Source organism: Netta rufina (assembly GCF_964035555.1).
Source record: "Netta rufina genome assembly, chromosome: 7".
Lineage (NCBI taxonomy): Eukaryota > Metazoa > Chordata > Aves > Anseriformes > Anatidae > Netta > Netta rufina.
In genome coordinates, this window is record NC_140130.1 from 32,214,916 (window position 1) to 32,233,180 (window position 18,265).

At 37.1% G+C, this 18,265-nt stretch overlaps 1 protein-coding gene across 2 annotated transcripts in view; it reads left to right on the forward strand.

Annotated features, from left to right (window-relative positions):
- The window catches only part of PLPP4 (phospholipid phosphatase 4), a gene marked incomplete at both ends in the record, with an annotated part of 56,407 nt that overhangs the window by 15,520 nt on the left and 22,622 nt on the right, over positions 1 to 18,265 (forward strand). The window contains 4 exons of one of the 2 annotated variants that reach the window (XM_084289880.1): positions 4,583 to 4,691; positions 9,924 to 10,014; positions 13,240 to 13,303; positions 14,853 to 14,977. In XM_084289880.1, the coding sequence (XP_084146006.1) occupies positions 4,583 to 4,691; positions 9,924 to 10,014; positions 13,240 to 13,303; positions 14,853 to 14,977 (389 nt within the window). The remainder of the gene's footprint in view (positions 1 to 4,582; positions 4,692 to 9,923; positions 10,015 to 13,239; positions 13,304 to 14,852; positions 14,978 to 18,265) is intronic. The other variant, XM_084289881.1, reaches the window with a different exon arrangement.

Here is an 18,265-nt window from a genome sequence, read left to right on the forward strand (position 1 = left end):
TTCATCTAAAAATCCAAACTAAGTTTACTAAGTTGCCCACCTGCTACGAAGGGGTATGATATGAATGAGTTCCTATTTTTAGCCATAACAGAAAATGTCTAGAAACAGGCTTGCTTTATCCAAAGACAACATCCATTTCTAATAACAACTAGTCATTTGAACAAGCTTGTGCTAGCTTATGAATAGTAATAGAAAGTACTTTCAGATAGAATGAAGGAGCATAAATCACTAAGTGTCAGGAAGCTTAGAAACCAGAATATCCTCAGTATTGTTTAATAGAGTACAAAGGGAATTGCCTTCAAGCTAGAGAAATCTTGTATCCAGTTGCCCAACAATGGTGCTTCAAATATAGAAAAGAATTGTTCTCATATGAATCTTGGCATAAAAATTTAATTAGCAGCTGAGCTCTTTCTGAGGATGGAAAAAAAAATATATATAGTCACCTTCCTTTAACTGTTTACTTTTTATTTCTGTGTTGCTCACAAAGACATGATCCTCCACCTTTTGTACCTACTTTTCTCTCCTTCAGTAGTGATTTTCAAATATTTTTTTTTTTTTTTACCTAGTGTCAACAATTTTGTGTTGTTGTTTGCATTATGCTTCAGTATAATAATTGAGTACTTTTCTTGGAAGACATTTAGAACAAAAGTAAGAGGAAGAAATGGATACATAATGAAATTTAATAGGTGGTGGATAAAAAACTGTTGTTATTAAATAAGGTAATAATTGTTACCGTCATTGGTATTTTTGTTTACATTACTCTTTCTTTAGAAGATTGCAAAGATAGTATATAACAACCAGAAAATCAGTCATCCATGGGAATCAGATACAATTTATGGTGTTTCTTACCGTTTCATCTCTTTAGGACATGTATTATTTTTCTTTTAAAGGAATTCAATCCTATGACTTAATACATACTTTCAGTGCTGTATCATGATTCCTGTGAGAATGATTAAATTGATTTTTTTGTTTCATTTCTCAGATTTTAACAAATATACTTTAACATGAGATTTGTTTCTTCCTTTCTTCAAGTTATGTAAGAAAAGACAATGAAGAAAAAGCCCCAAACCTTTAACTCTCTTAGCATCTGCTCTTAATGTCAAATGTCATAATGTCAAAATAATTATATCTCTGGTCTAATGTGTCACATTTGCCAAGTGCAGTGGTGCTTGTATATACTGTGATCACCTTGAAGCATAAGTGTTTGTGTATCATTTGTTCTTTGTGGTTTAAAAAAAAAAAAAAAATCCTTTGAGGCCTAGAAATGTCAAAGAACGTGTCTCTGTTTCAAGGCATTCCTTGGCATATCCATCAGCTCCCGTGCTTTGAGATCTCCTTGATATCTGAAGGACTATGTCAGAAAAGATGTGACAGCCTGAAAGATGTATTCATAGGATCATAGAATGGTTTGGGTTGGAAGGGACATTACAGACCATCTAGTTCCAACCGCCCTGCCATGGGCAGGGACACCTTCTGCTAGACCAGGTTGCTCAAAGCCCGGTCCAACCTGGTCTTGAGCACTTCTTGGGATGGAGCATCCGTAACTTCTCTGGGCAACCTGTTCCATTGTCTCAGCTACCTCACAGTGAAGAATTTCTTTTTTATATCCTTACAAAATCTACCTCTTATCAGTTTAAAACCATTACCCCATGTCCTAGTGCTACACACCCTGGTTAAGAAAGATAGGGAGATTCTTTTAGGTCCACTTTGAATACTGGAAGGCCACAACAAATTTTCTCTAGAGTCTTCTCTTCTTTATGATAAATACCTCATAAATAATAAATTGGACAGCTGGACTAGATGATCTTGTAGGTCCTTTCCAACCTTGTGTTTTTATGAATCTATGAACTCCAACTCTTTCAGCCTGTCTTCATAGGAGAGATGCTCTAACCCTCTGATTATTTTTGTGGCCTTTCTCTTGACCTGCTTCAGCAGGTCCATGCTGTGTGCTGTATGTAGTACTCTAGGTGTGGTACTCCTGAAAGTGGAGTGGAGGAGGAAAATAGCCTCTCTTGATCTGGTCATGTTTCTTTGGATGCAGCTCAGGATATGATTGTGTTCCTTGGCTGAAAGTGCACATTGCTGGCTCATGTCAATTTTTTTTTTCCATCCACCAATACTCCCATGTCCTTCTCCACAGGGCTGCTCTCAATCCATTTGTCACCCAGTATGTAATGATGTTTGGGATTGCCCTGGCACAGCTGCAGACCTTGCACTTGGCTTTGTTGAACTTCATGAGATTTGCATGGGTGCACCTCAAGCCTGTCAAGGTCCTTCTAAAGTGTCAACTGCATTGCAAGCTTGGTGTCATCTGCAAGCATGCTGAGGGTGCATTCAATCTCACTGTCGCCAAGGAAGATGTTGCAGAATCACAGAATCATCTAGGTTGGAAGAGACCTCCAAGATCACCTAGTCCAACCTCCAACTTCTATTAAAAAGCACTGGTCCCAGAACAGACCACCAAGGGACACTGCTTGCCACTGGCCTACATATCTGGACATAAAGCCATTGATTGCAACTCTTTGGATGTAGCATCCAGACAATTTCATATCTACCAAATAGTCCATCTGTCAAATCCATGTCTCTACAATTTAGAACAAAGTTGTTTGCATTGTCTAGAAATCAACTTTTATTTTTCTAGTTGAAGAGAAAAATATAATTTTCTCATATATGGAATATTTTATTTCCTGGAAATGGTCTCTTTTGATACATTTCACTCTTTTATGTCTCTCATGAGCCATTGATTTTAAGGAAAAAGGATAAAAGTTTTCATTTTGAAGACTCTGAAACAATGTGCTTTGACATTTCTGAAATTCACCTTGCACTTTCCTAGGAGAGCAGAGTCAGACTGTGGGTTTAAGGAAGCTGAATATAAGAGTAAATAACCTTCTGGAAATAGTAGACTCCTTAAAGTTTTCAGAAGAATCTGGTTCTTCACGTAGGTCAGTAATGGAAACTTAACTATCACTACAAGTAACAACACTATGTTTGACTTGTTTGGTCCTGTTTTTGTTACTTTCCTTTAGGAAGAAGAGGTCATTTGGGCTCCTTGGGATAGAGAGTTTTGCATCCCTTTATAAGGGAAACCTGAGCGTACTCAGGTGGTGTGAGTCAGTAGCAGTGTGGGCTGGGGGTGTGGGAAACTAAATAAAGCAGAGATCATAGACTACAGGGAGAAAACAAAGAGCAGCTGGTCACTCATCAGATAGAAAGAAAAATTTCCTGGAGGTGCAGGGGACTGAATAAGGCTGGTTGCTAGATTCGAGGACTTGTACTTCACAGGGGGGAGTTACAGTTTCAGTTTTACTCAGCTTTACAAGTTGCTTTGGGCTTTTTCTGTTTACAAAGTTAATTGTAGTTGTTACTTCTATAAAACCTAGTTTTGAGGGTTGGAAGCCCTTGGCTTCAGGGAATTTACAGTAAGAAAAGCTTTGGCCAACTACTCCTGTGTGCTTTGACATTTTAGGTAAGACCAATCTGCAGAAAACTGGTCCCTATATCTTCTTTCAGCAGCTATTCTTTCAGACACAGTAAATAGCCCTGAAGTGAGTTTTATAAAGTAAAGGCAAGGCTTTCCAGAAAGTCTGATATGACTTCAAAGCTATGAAGGCTTAAAGGACAGAGAAGGATTTTGTGAAAGAGAGACAGTTTATGTAGTCTTCAAAAGCTTCTGGAACCTCTGACTAGAGTCAAAGATGACAATTCCTGCTCCTAATTTCAGTGCTGTACCAAAGATCCTTGCACAAATCATTTACTTCCTAAATAGTGATATAATCTCAGTGTTTTATTTTGATGATCCTCAATTCAAAACAATGAAATCATAACATTGATTTTTTAAATTATTGTTATTTTTTAAATGATGATGACATCATTTAAATGAGATGACATAAGAATGAAAGTAAAATGGTCAGTTTTGATTGAATTGAGACCAAATTTCTCATTTATGGCAGAGTTACATTCTTCTTAAATTTTACCACCAAATCGAATATGTGAATCTGAAATAAGAACTTCTTATGTATTTCTAAGAGCCCATGCTGTTTTAGGAGGACGTGTCTTTTGGAGATGTTCTCTAAAATTACCTGTTCTTTCTATCTGCAGAAGGGATTGTCTGGGCTGCTTCTTTCTCCTTGTTTTGTGATCCTCAAATACAACTGTATTTCTGTATCTTGAAGTTTAAAGACATTTTGTATTTAATAACTGCTATATAATTTCTTCAGTGTAAAGCATCTGCTACATGTTATTTTTCTAATCCCACAATATTTTTTGCACACTTTCCCCACAAAAATATAGTAACAGTTTTTTTACAAGTTTGTGGAATGTCTATAAAGATGTAGAGTATAAACTTTGAAAAAACATTTTACTAAGTGTATGTTAATGAAGGTCATAGTACTAAGAAGCACTGATGTAGGAAAGCAGCATATTGAAAAGGTAATCAATGCATGCTACACCATAATTAGTTTGGAGGGAAATTTTAAAATAGCAGGACTTTGTGTGTGTGTCATCATTTAACCTTAAAAAACAAAACAAAACAAAAAACAACAACAATGACAAAAAAAAAAAGTCTTCAATTGTTCTTTTTCAGCTTTACAGAATTTTTGGATCCATTCCAGCGGGTTATCCAGCCAGAAGAGATCTGGCTGTATAAAAATCCTTTGGTGCAATCAGACAACATACCTACTCGTCTTATGTTTGTAAGTACTAAAGGTTTCATGGTTATTTGATAGCTGTAAACCAAGGTCACTTCCACTTGTTAAGCAGTAAGAAACCTTTCAGAAGTACAGGATGTTCCTTTAATTATAGTGATAATTGTTTTCCAAACCAGGGATGTTTAAGCTGACAAAATGTAGTGAATTGTGAAGAGTTTCTAGAAAGCAGTAATACCGGGTTAACTGAATTTAGGAACATTGATTTTACAGTTTAAGATTTAAGCTAGTGTTAAGTAGAAGGATGCTCAATCAAGGAAGCTTTTCGAATTAGCTAATTAGGTGACCTTACTAAACCTTGCTATGCTCTTAGTGGGTTAAGTGCTTAAATTTTGAAATCCAATTTCTTTTAGGCATATTAGGCACAGAGATATTTGCCTCCATCTACTGTTTGGATCTTTCTTGTAGACAAAACCTTTGCTTTAGGTTCTGCCAACAATCCTGAGGTCAGTGGGAGTGTATTAAATATATGCCAGAGCTGCTCTGCTGTTTCTGTTCTGGTTCTCCCCAGCATGGCACATGTTGACATGCAGACTGGCTGTCTGATTTGGACTCTCTGGTTACCAAAATTTGTGGTTTTGATAACCTTCACTAGTAATAATGATTTAAAATCAAATAATCTACAGATATAAAAGTGCAGTAAGATAAACCAGTAAATACATGCTAAGGAATTAGGGGGTATAGTTTGGGCTATTAAAACAAATGCATCAGTCTGCAAATGCTCAATCAGATGAACATTTTTTTTTTTTTTTTTTCAGGAGTGGGAATGACAGACTAGGTCAAATCCTTGTAGCCTTGTGTTGAAACATCTTTACCTATATTTTCAGTGAAGCCAGGTGTTTACTTTTCAGATGAAGAGTCTGAACTCAGAATAAGTGCAAATCAGCTATGTAATTTGTCACAGTTGTAGTCTTCTTTTGTTTTAAAACTTTCAGTTAGGGAAATGTGATAATTACATGTGGAACAACTTGAGCATGCTTCCTGTTTATGAGGCAACAACATATTTGAGCCTTCTAAAAGAGAAGCTGAAGGCCTGGTTTTAAAATCACGAACCTATTCGTTTATATGGCACTGAGAGGAAGCTCTGTTGTGTACTTTTTACAGGCTGGGTATTTTTTTATTTATTTTTTATTTTTTGAAATGGGAGACTCCTGTTTAAAACAATAACTACAACCAAAATGAAACATTAAATCATTGTGCTAAGAAAGGCTGAACATTACCTTGCTACATGGTTTGTCTGATCTGTGTTTATAACTGAACAGTTCAAGGACCAATAGTGAATCTTTGGAGGGGTTTGCTAAAGTGATTAAACTATTATTGAAACTGGTTGAGTGATCATTAGCCCTTCCTTGGTACTCTAGGAAGTGTCCACGGGGAAGAACAATTCTGGGATGCAAGCATTAACATTTAACATCTCCCTGTTATCCACTTCCCACTGAGCCAGCTCTTGGTCTATTTTATGGCAGTTGGAACTTCCAGGCAGCTCTGAGTCAGTAACTTCTGTATAATTCATGTTCTTTCTGGCTCATACCATGACATCCCAGTAACTCAAGGAATGGCTTCTTAAATTAAGAAACGTAGATCACTTCTAAATAGTTTGTTCTTATTTCCTTAATTAAAAAATAAATATAAAAAAAAAATCCAACCCTCACATTGATCTCAAGTTCTCATTGTGTAAGGATCTCATCTTGCTACTAGTGTTATATTCCAATATTCAAATGTATGGCTATGGCTTGCCAGAAGGCAATCTCTTAGATTTTATTTATGAACTGCTGGATTTTTATTTTTATTTTTAATATGCTGAGAGCTTTGAATTTAAGAGAAATGTTGTGAATACTCCAGATACAAGTTAGACAAGTTGACTTCTGCATTGGTAGCAAGCAAGCCATTAGGACTGAAAGACCTGAGCCTTGTTTTTTCTCTCTGGCAGTGGATATTCCTTGTCTAGGAAGGTGCAAGGTACTGTTAATTACTCTTGAATGCATGTATGTAAATAGGGATCCCTGCCCCAGAGTATCTTTAGCCAGAACAGAATGAAGTACTTCTGCAGAAAATTAGATATCTCACATTCTGATATCAGTGGAAGGTGAGAACTCCTGTGAAGGATTTTACCCCCCAGTGAAAGATGCAGTGCAGGGTTGTGTTGGGATGGTGAGACTGCTTTCTGTCTTCCCCACTTTCCTGGGATACAGGGCTATGAGCCTCTGCCTCATTCACCTCCATCCAGATTCTTATTTTTTTCTTCCATCCCATCCTTCGGTGAGACAAGCTTTGCAGCTAGCTTGCAAAGCGCTGGCAAGCGGAAGGAAAGAACAGCAGAAGAAAATGCACAGTAAGGCTGAATGGAAAAGTAGGTCTGAGGCTAATGTGGTGGCCAGTGTGACAAATGCCATTGCCAATTGCTTTGGTATTGTGTGTCTCCAGACTGCTGTGCACTGCTCTTTTCTCCTTATTACATTGCGGTAATCCTAACAGGGAGAGGAAGACACTGGAATCCTCACATAGAGCTTACACCACAGCTCTGCATGCCATGTGGGGTAGGACTGGAGTAAGACTGAGTGTAACTGTCAGTCCAGTTTGGCAAGAGTGGTGTGTGAAGGAGCAGGGCATGTAGGAGATTCCCTGTAGTAAGGGGAAAGAGGGATTTCTTCTGCCGCACCACTGCAGGAAGGCTCTGAACAAAAGCACAGTCTAACTCCAAGCCACTGAAAAATACTGTGAGGTTCTAAGCCATACAGTATGGTAAATCACTGTTGTCCCACGTGAGAATCGTGTCACTTGTGGAAGTGGGTTTTCTCAAAACAGATTGAGTGCTTCTCTGTGGGATTTTTGTAACTTTAGCTTGTCTTTGTCTTGCTAGGATGAATAATGAATGAGATATATAGACTTCTGTCCTTATTTCACCAAAGTGAGGAAATATGTTGGAATATTTCACTGCTGGAAAAGAAAACATTACTGAGATATATCTGAGGAGAGTATTGCTCATTAGACTGCTGCCAAATCTGTTATGGAAATGAGCCATACAGAATCATTTTGGAAAATGAGTCCTTTTAAGCCAGACTATCTTTATAAGGGTGTTTTGCTGCAGAATAATAACAAATGAAAAAAGACACCTTCCAAGTAATGCTCGTGTGTAAGGAACAGCAAACAATGTACCACAAACATGAATATTTCTTCATTTCTTTCCAAAATCTGTATGCTTGTAAAATATGAGGAAATCTGTAGTTTTACCAGATTTCTGAAGATTGATTGTGAAGTGTTTTGGGACAAGTTGCCACTTTAATTCTGTTCTTTACTGACATTTTCTGCTGTTCATGCTTGTTCAAAAGGTTTCTAACTCCATTAAACCACGTCTAGCAGCCTGTCAGCCTGGCTATATTTCTACATGTTCTTCAGCAATGGAATGCAGATGTTTTTCTTCTTGCCTGGTAGCAGTCCTTACTTTTTTGAATGAAACTAATAATTCTAGGTTTTCTTTAACCACTTTTATTTTTCTCTTTGTCTCTGAAAGCAGAAGTTAAACTATTGCAGAGTAGGGAGAGAAATTAACATTTCTGAAGTAGTAACATAACCTAACTTAAAAATTCAAGTGGAAATGGTACCTTTTTTTGTGCAAGATTTGTTAGTTTTCTTTCTAAATGTAAAAAAAAGGGAAGGAGACTCCAGACTGCTCTAATCTGCATGGCTCATGGAGGTAGATAATCTTCTGCAGATGCAGGTAAGGGGAATCTGGTTCAAGATGCACTACCAAAATCATAAATAGAGTGCATTTTCATGTTGTTTCATATGCAGCTTGAATCAACATGAAAAGCAGAAAATGAGGATTGGGATTAATCTGTTTTCTAAAAGGAAGAAAGGAGTCACGTATTTTTGATCATAACATGTCTGTTCTGAATCAGTGTCTCTGGTTTTCATTTCAGTGGGGCTGGTTAAGGAGTAAGGCAGTGTTCAGCCTCAATAAAGACAGTGTAATCTTACTCAGAGTCTGGTGCCCCCCAGTGCCACATACAACTTCATTTTTGCCTTCATTAAAAATAGTCATTTTCATTCTTTCTTCAGGAGCTAGAATGCTTTTGAAATACCTCTCTTTGCTTTTGAACAGATGTGATTGTGAAGAGGTTTGTAAAAAGGAATTCCAGAACTAATTCCAGAAAGGAATTAGTTAACTTAGCCCATTTATGCTTGTTGCTAGTTCTGGGATATCTTGCCTACCAATTACCTTTTGAGTCGGACCTTCAACTGCAGAGGTAAAAGGGATGATGGAAGAGACATTTAGGAACAAAATCATACTTTCAGTGGGAAGCTACTATTGATAAACTGCTGGTTGTTATGTCTGGGAGAACAGTGTGTTTCTCTGTAGAAAGATGAATACTTGGGATACAAGGACAGTCTGCAATGTATCAACACTACTCTAAGCAGGATCCTTTTGGGATAACTGAAACATTTACAGTGAATCATCAACCATAGTCCAGTTGTTTTATGCTAATGGAGATGTTCATCAGACATGTGCGTTGGTGTGCAGGTTGCTTACAGGAGGGACACTGTTGTACAGTGCTTACAGTATAAGAATATGGTTGTGCTTAACAGGTGAGTTTACTTGACCTGCTTAGGTGTTGATTTTCTGGTTTTGAATAAAATCAAGCAGGTAGCTCCGCTTCCAAACTCCTGTCTGTTAGTGAAAGAATCATGAAGTTGTGATCTTTTAAAGATCCCTCTAAAGCCACCTCAATGCGTTCAAGAATGACAGTTCAAAAAAATAATAATAAATTTAATATAGCATTCTGTGTTGTCAGGAAGATTGTGGTACATTGGATAGGGTCTTGCTAAGAGCACAGACTGGTTGGGCTTCCTTCTGGAGTAATGCTTTGTGTAAAAAAAAATATTCAAGATCTCCGTGGATCAGAGTATGAAATTAGTGAATTTTGTCTATAAATTTAGAGAATGTATAGGCTGTTGCTTTTTTTCATTTATGAAGCTGACATTTTAAATGCAGCTCCAGGCAATTACAAATCAATTATAGCTCACAATTATATTACAGTTTTAATGTATTCATTGCCCTGTAGTTACAAAGACAAATCATCCCACTTTACTTGAGGTCAGGAGTTTGATAAAGATCACTCAGCCTTCCAGTTGAAATGGAGCTAACTGGAACTAATTATTAATCAGTCGGACTGAAAAGGAATTGATGCTCTAACACATGGTATTTGTTATCTCTTACAGGCAATTTCATTCCTTACACCACTAGCAGTCATTTTCGTGGTGAAAATAATTCGGCGGACAGACAAGACTGAAATTAAAGAGGCTTTCTTAGGTAATGTGTATTGTATTTCAAGATGGAAAATATGTGATAGTACTCTGATTGCAGTTGTAGTGTAAGCCTTGAAGAAAACCTTGTCTCCATTACAGTATGTTTCAGTGCAGTGATGGTTGCAAGCAATCCTGCCAAAGTCTCTGATTTTATGCATGATTCTAAATGTATAAATTCTGTGCCTTAGTTCTTCAGTCTTGCTAGCAAGGGTCAGAATTTGATCAGTAAAATCAAGATCAGACTGTCCAGATGTACCCCTTTTCTGTCACAGTTAATCTGCTGCTTACCTCTTATTTACAGTGCAGCTCTTCTAAATTCAGGGTTTGACAGGAGAGTCCTGTGAGACTCAGCTGCTTAGTTTAGAAAATTATTTCTCTCATTGTTTTCTCTGACCTTCTCCTGGAGCTTACTCTGTTCCCCATTGCAAAATCTATGCTCATGGCTCAGCTTTTGCAATCACAAGCTGATGTTTTATCTTAAAATGCCGGTGTAGCTGGATGTGCACTTAATCCTGGACCACGAACTGCTATGTTTGTGTTATGGATGAGGTCTAATTGCAGTTGGAGGCAGCAGCTTCCAGCACTGGGAACTGAAGAAGCTTTTGTGGCAGTGTATTTGAAATATACCTAACTCTGGAATTCTGTGTTTTATTGGCTAATTTGCCCTTGAATTTATTGGAGCCTAGATCATAAGGTCAAAATAATACTCAACCTTGCCTTAGCTAGACTGGATATAAATGGCACTATGCATCTGCCTTTGAATATTTTTTAGACCAGGCTGGGTTCTTGTAGCACGTTCTTTCACCCGTAGCTCTTGCACAAGTGTGAGGAGATCCAAGTTTTTGATTTGTCTGCTGAGAGTAATTTGTAGTAAGTTCTGACATGTCTCATAGTGATATTTTATTGACAAGTCCATTCAGTAGAGAGAACCCTGATTAATAAAAATGCATGCAGTCAGAGTGTTATTTCTTGTTGTTTGAGAATTAAGCTTTGGATTAGTTTCTCCATCACCTGCTCTTACCTTTTTTTTTTTTTTTTTTTTTTTTTTTTTCTTCTAAAGAGGCACCTTGCCTTCTTTATGATTCCGTCTATAATCCTCATGAGTAACTTGTTTTCTCGGGTCCACGTCAGCTTCCCTCCTGTTCTCCCTGATGCCCAGATTTTAAGGAAACCCCAACATTGATGTTCTGTTCTGCAGAGTATCTCTGTTCAACACATGCCATAAATACAGAACTTCTTGTGGCTTAATTGTGTTCAAGTATAAAGAACATTAATATAATCCAATATGTTAATGTGTCTATGTGTCTGGTGGTGTGAAGCTGGTGTTAAGATTCATTATGTGATAGAGCCTTGCTGTTTTGCACTGAGATCTGTCACATAATGTTCATAATAAATAATCAAGAAATCCCTCAAAAGGTAAACTTCTTTACGCGTCATAGGTAGAAGAGATCAAAGGTTAAAAGAATGTGAAAATGCTTTGCCTTTCACATAGCAATTAATATAAGGAAGGTGATTCCATGCATCTAGGATAAGGAACAGTTAGTTTCCTGATGCTGGTGCACTTACACCTTTCTCTTGCCTCTTTCTTTGTACTGAGTGGGTTATGTGTCTTGTGGTGGGCAGTGTGATTTTTTTTTTTTCTAAAGTGAAAAAAGTGAGAGCAAATGCAATTTGGCTAACACTCACACTGACATTTGATACTTGGATTGCCACCATTAATAATACACAACAGTGGAAGAAGCATCGTTCAGTCAGACATCAAGACAAATGTCTGATGATGTCTTGATTGTCAAAAACAATCAAGATAAAGCTCAATGAAAAGGGTAAACTTTACTTCATGTTTTGGAAAGCAGATATCTCTACGTATCCAATCCTTTTTTTTCGAAAAGGAGAATGTAATGCCATGACAATGCTGGTGATCTGCATTTAATTTATAGGAAACTTTCATTTCAGTTAAGACGTGATCAATATAAGTAACTGAGAAAATACAGTTGAGAGGAAAAAGCGTGGGCATGAGTGGTCATTGTGAGCAGAGGTATAAAATGTGGAAGACTGTTTTGAACAATATCACTGTCTCTAAAATTTACTTGTTCCTTTATTTTTACTGGCAGCTATTGTTAACATCTAAGAAAAATGTTATTTTTGATTGAGGACTTCCTATTTTTTTTAACTTGAAGATAAATATATACTATAACACATATCTTTATGATCTATAATATCCTCAGGCAAAGATTTTATGGAGACCGGATGAGTGCTGCTGAAGTTCAGCATCTGAGGCAGCAGTCCAAAGAGAAAATAGCTCATGCAGCTGTCACAATCAAAAGTTCTATTACTGTACCTGTTCTGCTGGAAATCAGAGATTTGCCTGAAATCAGTTAGTTACTTGTGTGTTGTAACAGGGAGCTACAGTATGGACTGCAGCATCGGGTCAGCTTTATACTAAAAAGAGTGAACACTGGATCCAAGTGCCACTGAAAGCTAGGTAGAGGTTTCCACAGGCTCTAGATGAGGTTGTTTGCAAAGTCCTGATATGTAAGTACAAATAAAGAAGATCAATACAATCATACCTAGCACGACAGTTCTTCTTTGTTACTCACGTTTTATTAGGGAAGTTGGTTAATTCTGGAAGGTAACATAGGAGGAAAATGTCAAGATTTTTAGTCAAAACATCCACATCCTGTTGAAAGAAATTAAAAACAAACAAACAAAACAAAAAACAAACAAACAAACAAAAAAAACCCAACACCATCCAGTTCTAATTTTAGTTAAAAGTCAGATTTTAGTCTTAATGTAGATTACTTAATTGGGTCACACACACAGACACACACACACACACACATAAAATGTGTATAAACATAGGCCTATACAGAAATTCTTGACCCAAAGAGTGTACGATTTTCATTAAGTAAATTACAAACCTTCTAAACACAGAACTTGATTCTCTAATTATTGCTATTTGATGATTTATGCCTCTGCAAATGACATGATAGGAGATTCAGCCTTGAATTAAGGAAATAAGATTTCTGAAGAGTAAAAGCATAACAAAGAACATTGTGTGATTTTTGGGGGCTCTATCCTCATTCTGGTTAATACGAAAATAGGTTAATAACAGTGGCTTACAAAGCTCATTCAGTTTTCAGTCCAATAAAGGTTTCAGTCTGTAAATCAAATGCTGTGATGTTACAATATATATCTTGGTATTTATGTTGTTGTTCATTCTGTTTTGTAGCTGTTTCTTTGGCTCTAGCTCTGAATGGAGTCTGCACAAATACTATTAAATTAATAGTGGGAAGGTAAGTCTTGTCATGTTATAAATGATGGCTATAACTTTTAAAGAAATGAAGACAGAGGTGGCAAATGCAATACATCTTAATAAAACGATAACCACTGCTCCAAAGAATATTGAATTAGCAGGGGTCCCTGTAAAACTGGCCTTTCCCTGGTGCAGTTGTTGCATAATTTCATTATGTGACATCCAGCTGTGTTAGGAATGTGTACCCTTGTGTTTTATTTTTTGTTGGTCTGGTTGGTGGATCCAGAGAAATGAGGAGTTTGAAAGGAAAGGTGTGAGCTGAAATCAGTTCATTACATTGACAACACAGAAGAGTCACAGTATGTGAGAGTTTAGACACCAATGCCATTAGTCTGATAAAATAGAAATCAATTGAGTTTTAATATAACCTACTGCTTGCATTTTGTGTGAAGCATATTACTGAATATGGTATTTCCAGGTAACATCAAGATCCCTGGCAGAGCAAACCTTGGAGCTAAGCAATAAGTGGATTCCTAGGTAGGACAATTTTTAGAGAAGCATAAATTGGAATGAAGGGACCAGAAAAATATTAGCAAACAAAACTCGCTGGAAAACAATTTTTAGGTATTTTTGGCTCTTTTTCTTTATAAAAAAAAAAAAAAATCACCTGAGAAGTATGTAATTGACTTGAATTTGTACACCATTTAATTGAGTCCAATTCTGCATTTGTTGTTCAGCTTCACCTGTTTTGTAGCATCGAGGAAGCAGTTTTTGTGCTTATTTGTGATGGACTCTCTGCTACAGTACTGTTGCCCTGATAATAATGGTACTTGGCACTTTTGTTTTAAGAGTGCTTCTGAAATGTAATTAAGAACGTCTGCATCATCTTCTTCAGGCAGACGTGAGCTCATTTTGCCTGCACTCCAAGCCAGCTAGCTGCTCTGTCAGCTTGTCTCAGAACGTGGTCGTTTGCCTCGTTTCTCTTCAGGGTTTATTAGCTCAGGATCAGTATGAAACCAGCCAAACCTACACGCTATTCTTTAGCTAGAGCAGGGTCAAAAGCTCAGAGGTTTGTTAGTGCATTTAGAGAGGCAGCATCAAGGTTGGCAATATAATTTGGTGGTTGTTTTGGTACCAATCCCATAGCCTAAGCCGTCATACTGTTCTCAATTGGATGTGTCAGTAAGACTTGTGCGACTTTGTGGGGTTGCTCCTACTTTGTTCTGTTGCTGGAAGTACTGTGCAAGATGAATTGCTCTAGGTAGAAGTAGCCTTGCATATTCATTTTTGGAACAGAACTTCTGTGTCCTCTTTGGGATGAAACACACTGTGAGAAGAGACAGGCTACAACTCCCACTTGAATGCACTGGAAGCCTCCCTTACAGATCCTGCCTGAGAAAAAGAAAATATAAATAAAATATTGTTTTGATTTGATTATTCCAGGAAAATGAAGCAATTCTGCTCTTGTGTTAAAGCAGAAAGAAATAAATGTACTCTGTATATAATAGGCAGTAAATGTAATAATCACTTTGAGGTTTATTTGTTACTACAGCATTTTATATTTTTAATGTCCATGGTGTTTTTTGTAGACCGCGTCCCGATTTCTTTTACCGCTGCTTTCCAGATGGAGTAATGAACTCTGAAATGCACTGCACAGGTGATCCAGATCTGGTGTCTGAAGGCAGGAAAAGCTTTCCAAGTATCCACTCTTCCTGTAAGTTTGTTCACATGCAGTACTACTTTTTTTGGGGGGGGAAAAAAAAAAAAAAAAGCTATGGTATGTTTTGGAATTACTCTTTTTTTGTTAGATGGTGAACCTGATTTTTGCTGCAGGGTCACTTCTGTCTTCAGTCAACCCTGCCAGAAATTTACTTCTGGAAATACAGTTGTGAGCCTGTGACCCTTCCTTATCTCAAGAACCACATGACTATGCTGAGAGCCATAGCAGAACTGTCAGTACAGTGAAGTACTATTCAGGGTTAAAGAAAACAGTGTGATTCTGAAGGGCTACCTGGTTCCTAATGCAAACCTCTTTGCGCAACTATTGTTTATATAGTAAATATTTATTTTGTTATATTCCACTGAAATATGAAATGTGGCAGGACATGTGGGACCAACATAGTTTTGAAGAGGTGTAGTTAATATCTTTCAAGTACTAGATCTGTTGAACCAAAGTTCAAGTCACAAAGACAGTTCAACTACTTTTATCTTAAAAATTTTAAACAACAACAACAACAAACAAAACACAAAAACAGCATTACTAAAGTGCTTTTCTTCATAGGAGGTTGTATGATTGGATGTGAAAGGAAGGAACGGACAGAGATCATGGTGCATTATTGTGGTGCTATTTGTCATAATGAATTGCGTACAAAGATGGATTCAGGAAGTCCCTGTACCTCTAGAAGCTATAATAATATGCCAGTATTATAATGATTTTTTCATTCCCTATTTTCTTACTCCCTTGACGATACCTTCCGCTACAGACAACAGTGGATGAGATGTTTGTTTGTGTGGGCGTTTATCCTGAGGGGTTTGTATCCGTGTTCATCTGTCTACTGCCACTGGGCTACTTTGCAAGGGTGCAGGCACCCTTGTAAAGTAAATGGTGGTAGCTCTGTTCCCAGCACAAGTAAGCAGAAAAGAATGAGTAGAAAGCCCTGAATTCTCTGTCAACATGACAATACTGAAGTAGCAAGCAATGAGAGAAGAGTTTGGGGCATGGCTGTTGCAGTCCTTTGTTTCTCCATTTGGCTGTGGACTGGTCCCTACCCGAGGTCTGATGGTTTGTTTGATCAGCTGCTCCTAGCTAGTGCTGTATCCTAGCATACGTTTAGGTGATTTTTGAAACTCATATGCCTGATTTAATTAGTTATATTAACTCAGATGTTTACAAAGTTTCCTTTCTCTGTCTTGAGGAGCTTACTTCTACAGTGTTTTATGTCAGGAAGTCCAATAAAACTTATTGTGATGTGTAAAATAATTTGATTATTGTCAGTGTTTGTTTGTTTTTGCTTTTTGGCTGATATATGTTTGTTGTCTTGTGCTGTTCTGCTTCCAAGAAGTGCCAATTGCGTACAAGTAAGTCATACCTCTGGAATTTGTTCTCTTGATCTTCTTTCAAAGTAATAACTTCCCGTTGTCTAATTGTATGGAGTTATGCATTGGAAATGAGTTGGGTAATGAGATAAATGAAATTCTGGGCTGCTCTTTTTCTCTTTTCTTTGTTCAAGTCCCAGAACAAATAAAGTTGTAGTAAATGTTTGTTGTTATCTTATAACCTTTGTAGCCCTAAACAGTAAACCAACTGAGCTGTGACATTTTTTCTTTTTTTATGAGCTCTGATTCACATTAGAGGGACACTAACAGATGATATCCTATGCCATTTGGAACAAATGGCATTTATTGCTATTTTTAGACAGTCTTCAGATGCCGGTTGTCACACTTAGTTGCAATCCACTTGGCTAAGTATTTCTGTTCTGAATAACAACAAAGGCTTAAAGTAAGTATAAGTACACTGATGTACTGAGAATTTACAGGTTAGCCCATAATAGACATCAAGTGTTAGAGTTGCTCGCTTTACTGAAATGCAATAGTTTACTCTCTGGGGCTGCAAAGTGTAAGTTGGGAAGAACACCTGATGTGCTTTTGTTTTTGCTAAGACTGCAAACACTGTGTATGTAGCGTGCTCTGGTTAACTCTGGCCCACATCCCAGTTCTCTTACCAAGACTGCTTGTCACGCAGCAAAGTGCATTGTCTCTGTGCCAGTAAAGCAGCTCATAGAATGCGTACTGAGGTGTTATTTTTAACTGCCATTGGTTTTATAAGCACTGAGTTATGTTACTGCAGCTCACACAAAATTCAATGGGAGCAGTGGGTTTAGATCAAAATTATGAGAATAGCTTTCTCCTTCACTGACTAACACAATATTAGCATGTGGCTGAGTTGACTATATTCCCTAGTACGAAGTCTTTTATTACCATGTGATGAGAATGAAGAGATTATGTATATGGTGGTTTTTATCTGTTGGTAAGTGTATGCTTGAGTGAGGAAATTCTGCAGTTGCTTGAAGTACTTAACTGTTTGAAGCCTGATGTTATAATATCGAAGTCCCTGACAAGACCATGTGTTTTGAAGTCTTAAAATCCACGCATATTTTAGTCTTACTATAGAGAATTAAACAATCATAAGTTTATGTTCTTACAATGCCACCCTCTGCTTCTTCTGTGTAGTAGAATTATTTAGATAAAATAACACTTAAAAAAATAGTTACTAAGAATAATTTATGCTTGTGATAATTTATTTTCTTGCTGTTACTTCATCCCCTACTAGAATGAAGAGTAGAAAACATTATTATGGGAAACATGGCATTATAATTCCTTTCTGGATGTATGAAGCAATGAGGATGTTAAGGATATAATAATTTATGTTTAGAAATTATGCTATTATACATTTTCAGTCTTTTGTGTAATGTGTAAACTATACCTCCTTTGCTTCCAACTCCCTGTGAAAAATTATTTTCTTGTCTCGGTTTTAAAAATCTGTCCTTTCTGTCTTCTTAATATACTTTTCATTGTAAGCTTTTCTTCCATAAACTCAGTCCAAGATTTTTTTTTCTTTGCTACTGTCTCTCTTCCTATGGCATAAGTTTGCTACTAGATAAAATGAAAAAGTTCTGTTCTTCAGATTTCTGTCATCTCTGTTTGGTGTGGAATTTGTGAAGCAACAGCAAAAATGGTTTATTTTTGTTACTGTTTTTGTTTGTTTTTTTTCTGGTTTTATGGCTGCAGAAATTTAAGTGGGGTGGATGACATAAACTCCAGCACCTCTCTTGGAATTAATAAACTGCAGTGGGCTACTTGTAACTGTATTTTCTACTTCACTTGAACGCATGAAGAAAACGCAACATGAGTGAAAGCTTCCAAGCAGCTTGTAAAGCAAGATTAGAGGCTTCAGTCGAGAGCCATTTTCATCTTCAAACCCGTTTTTCTTACAGCACTCCTT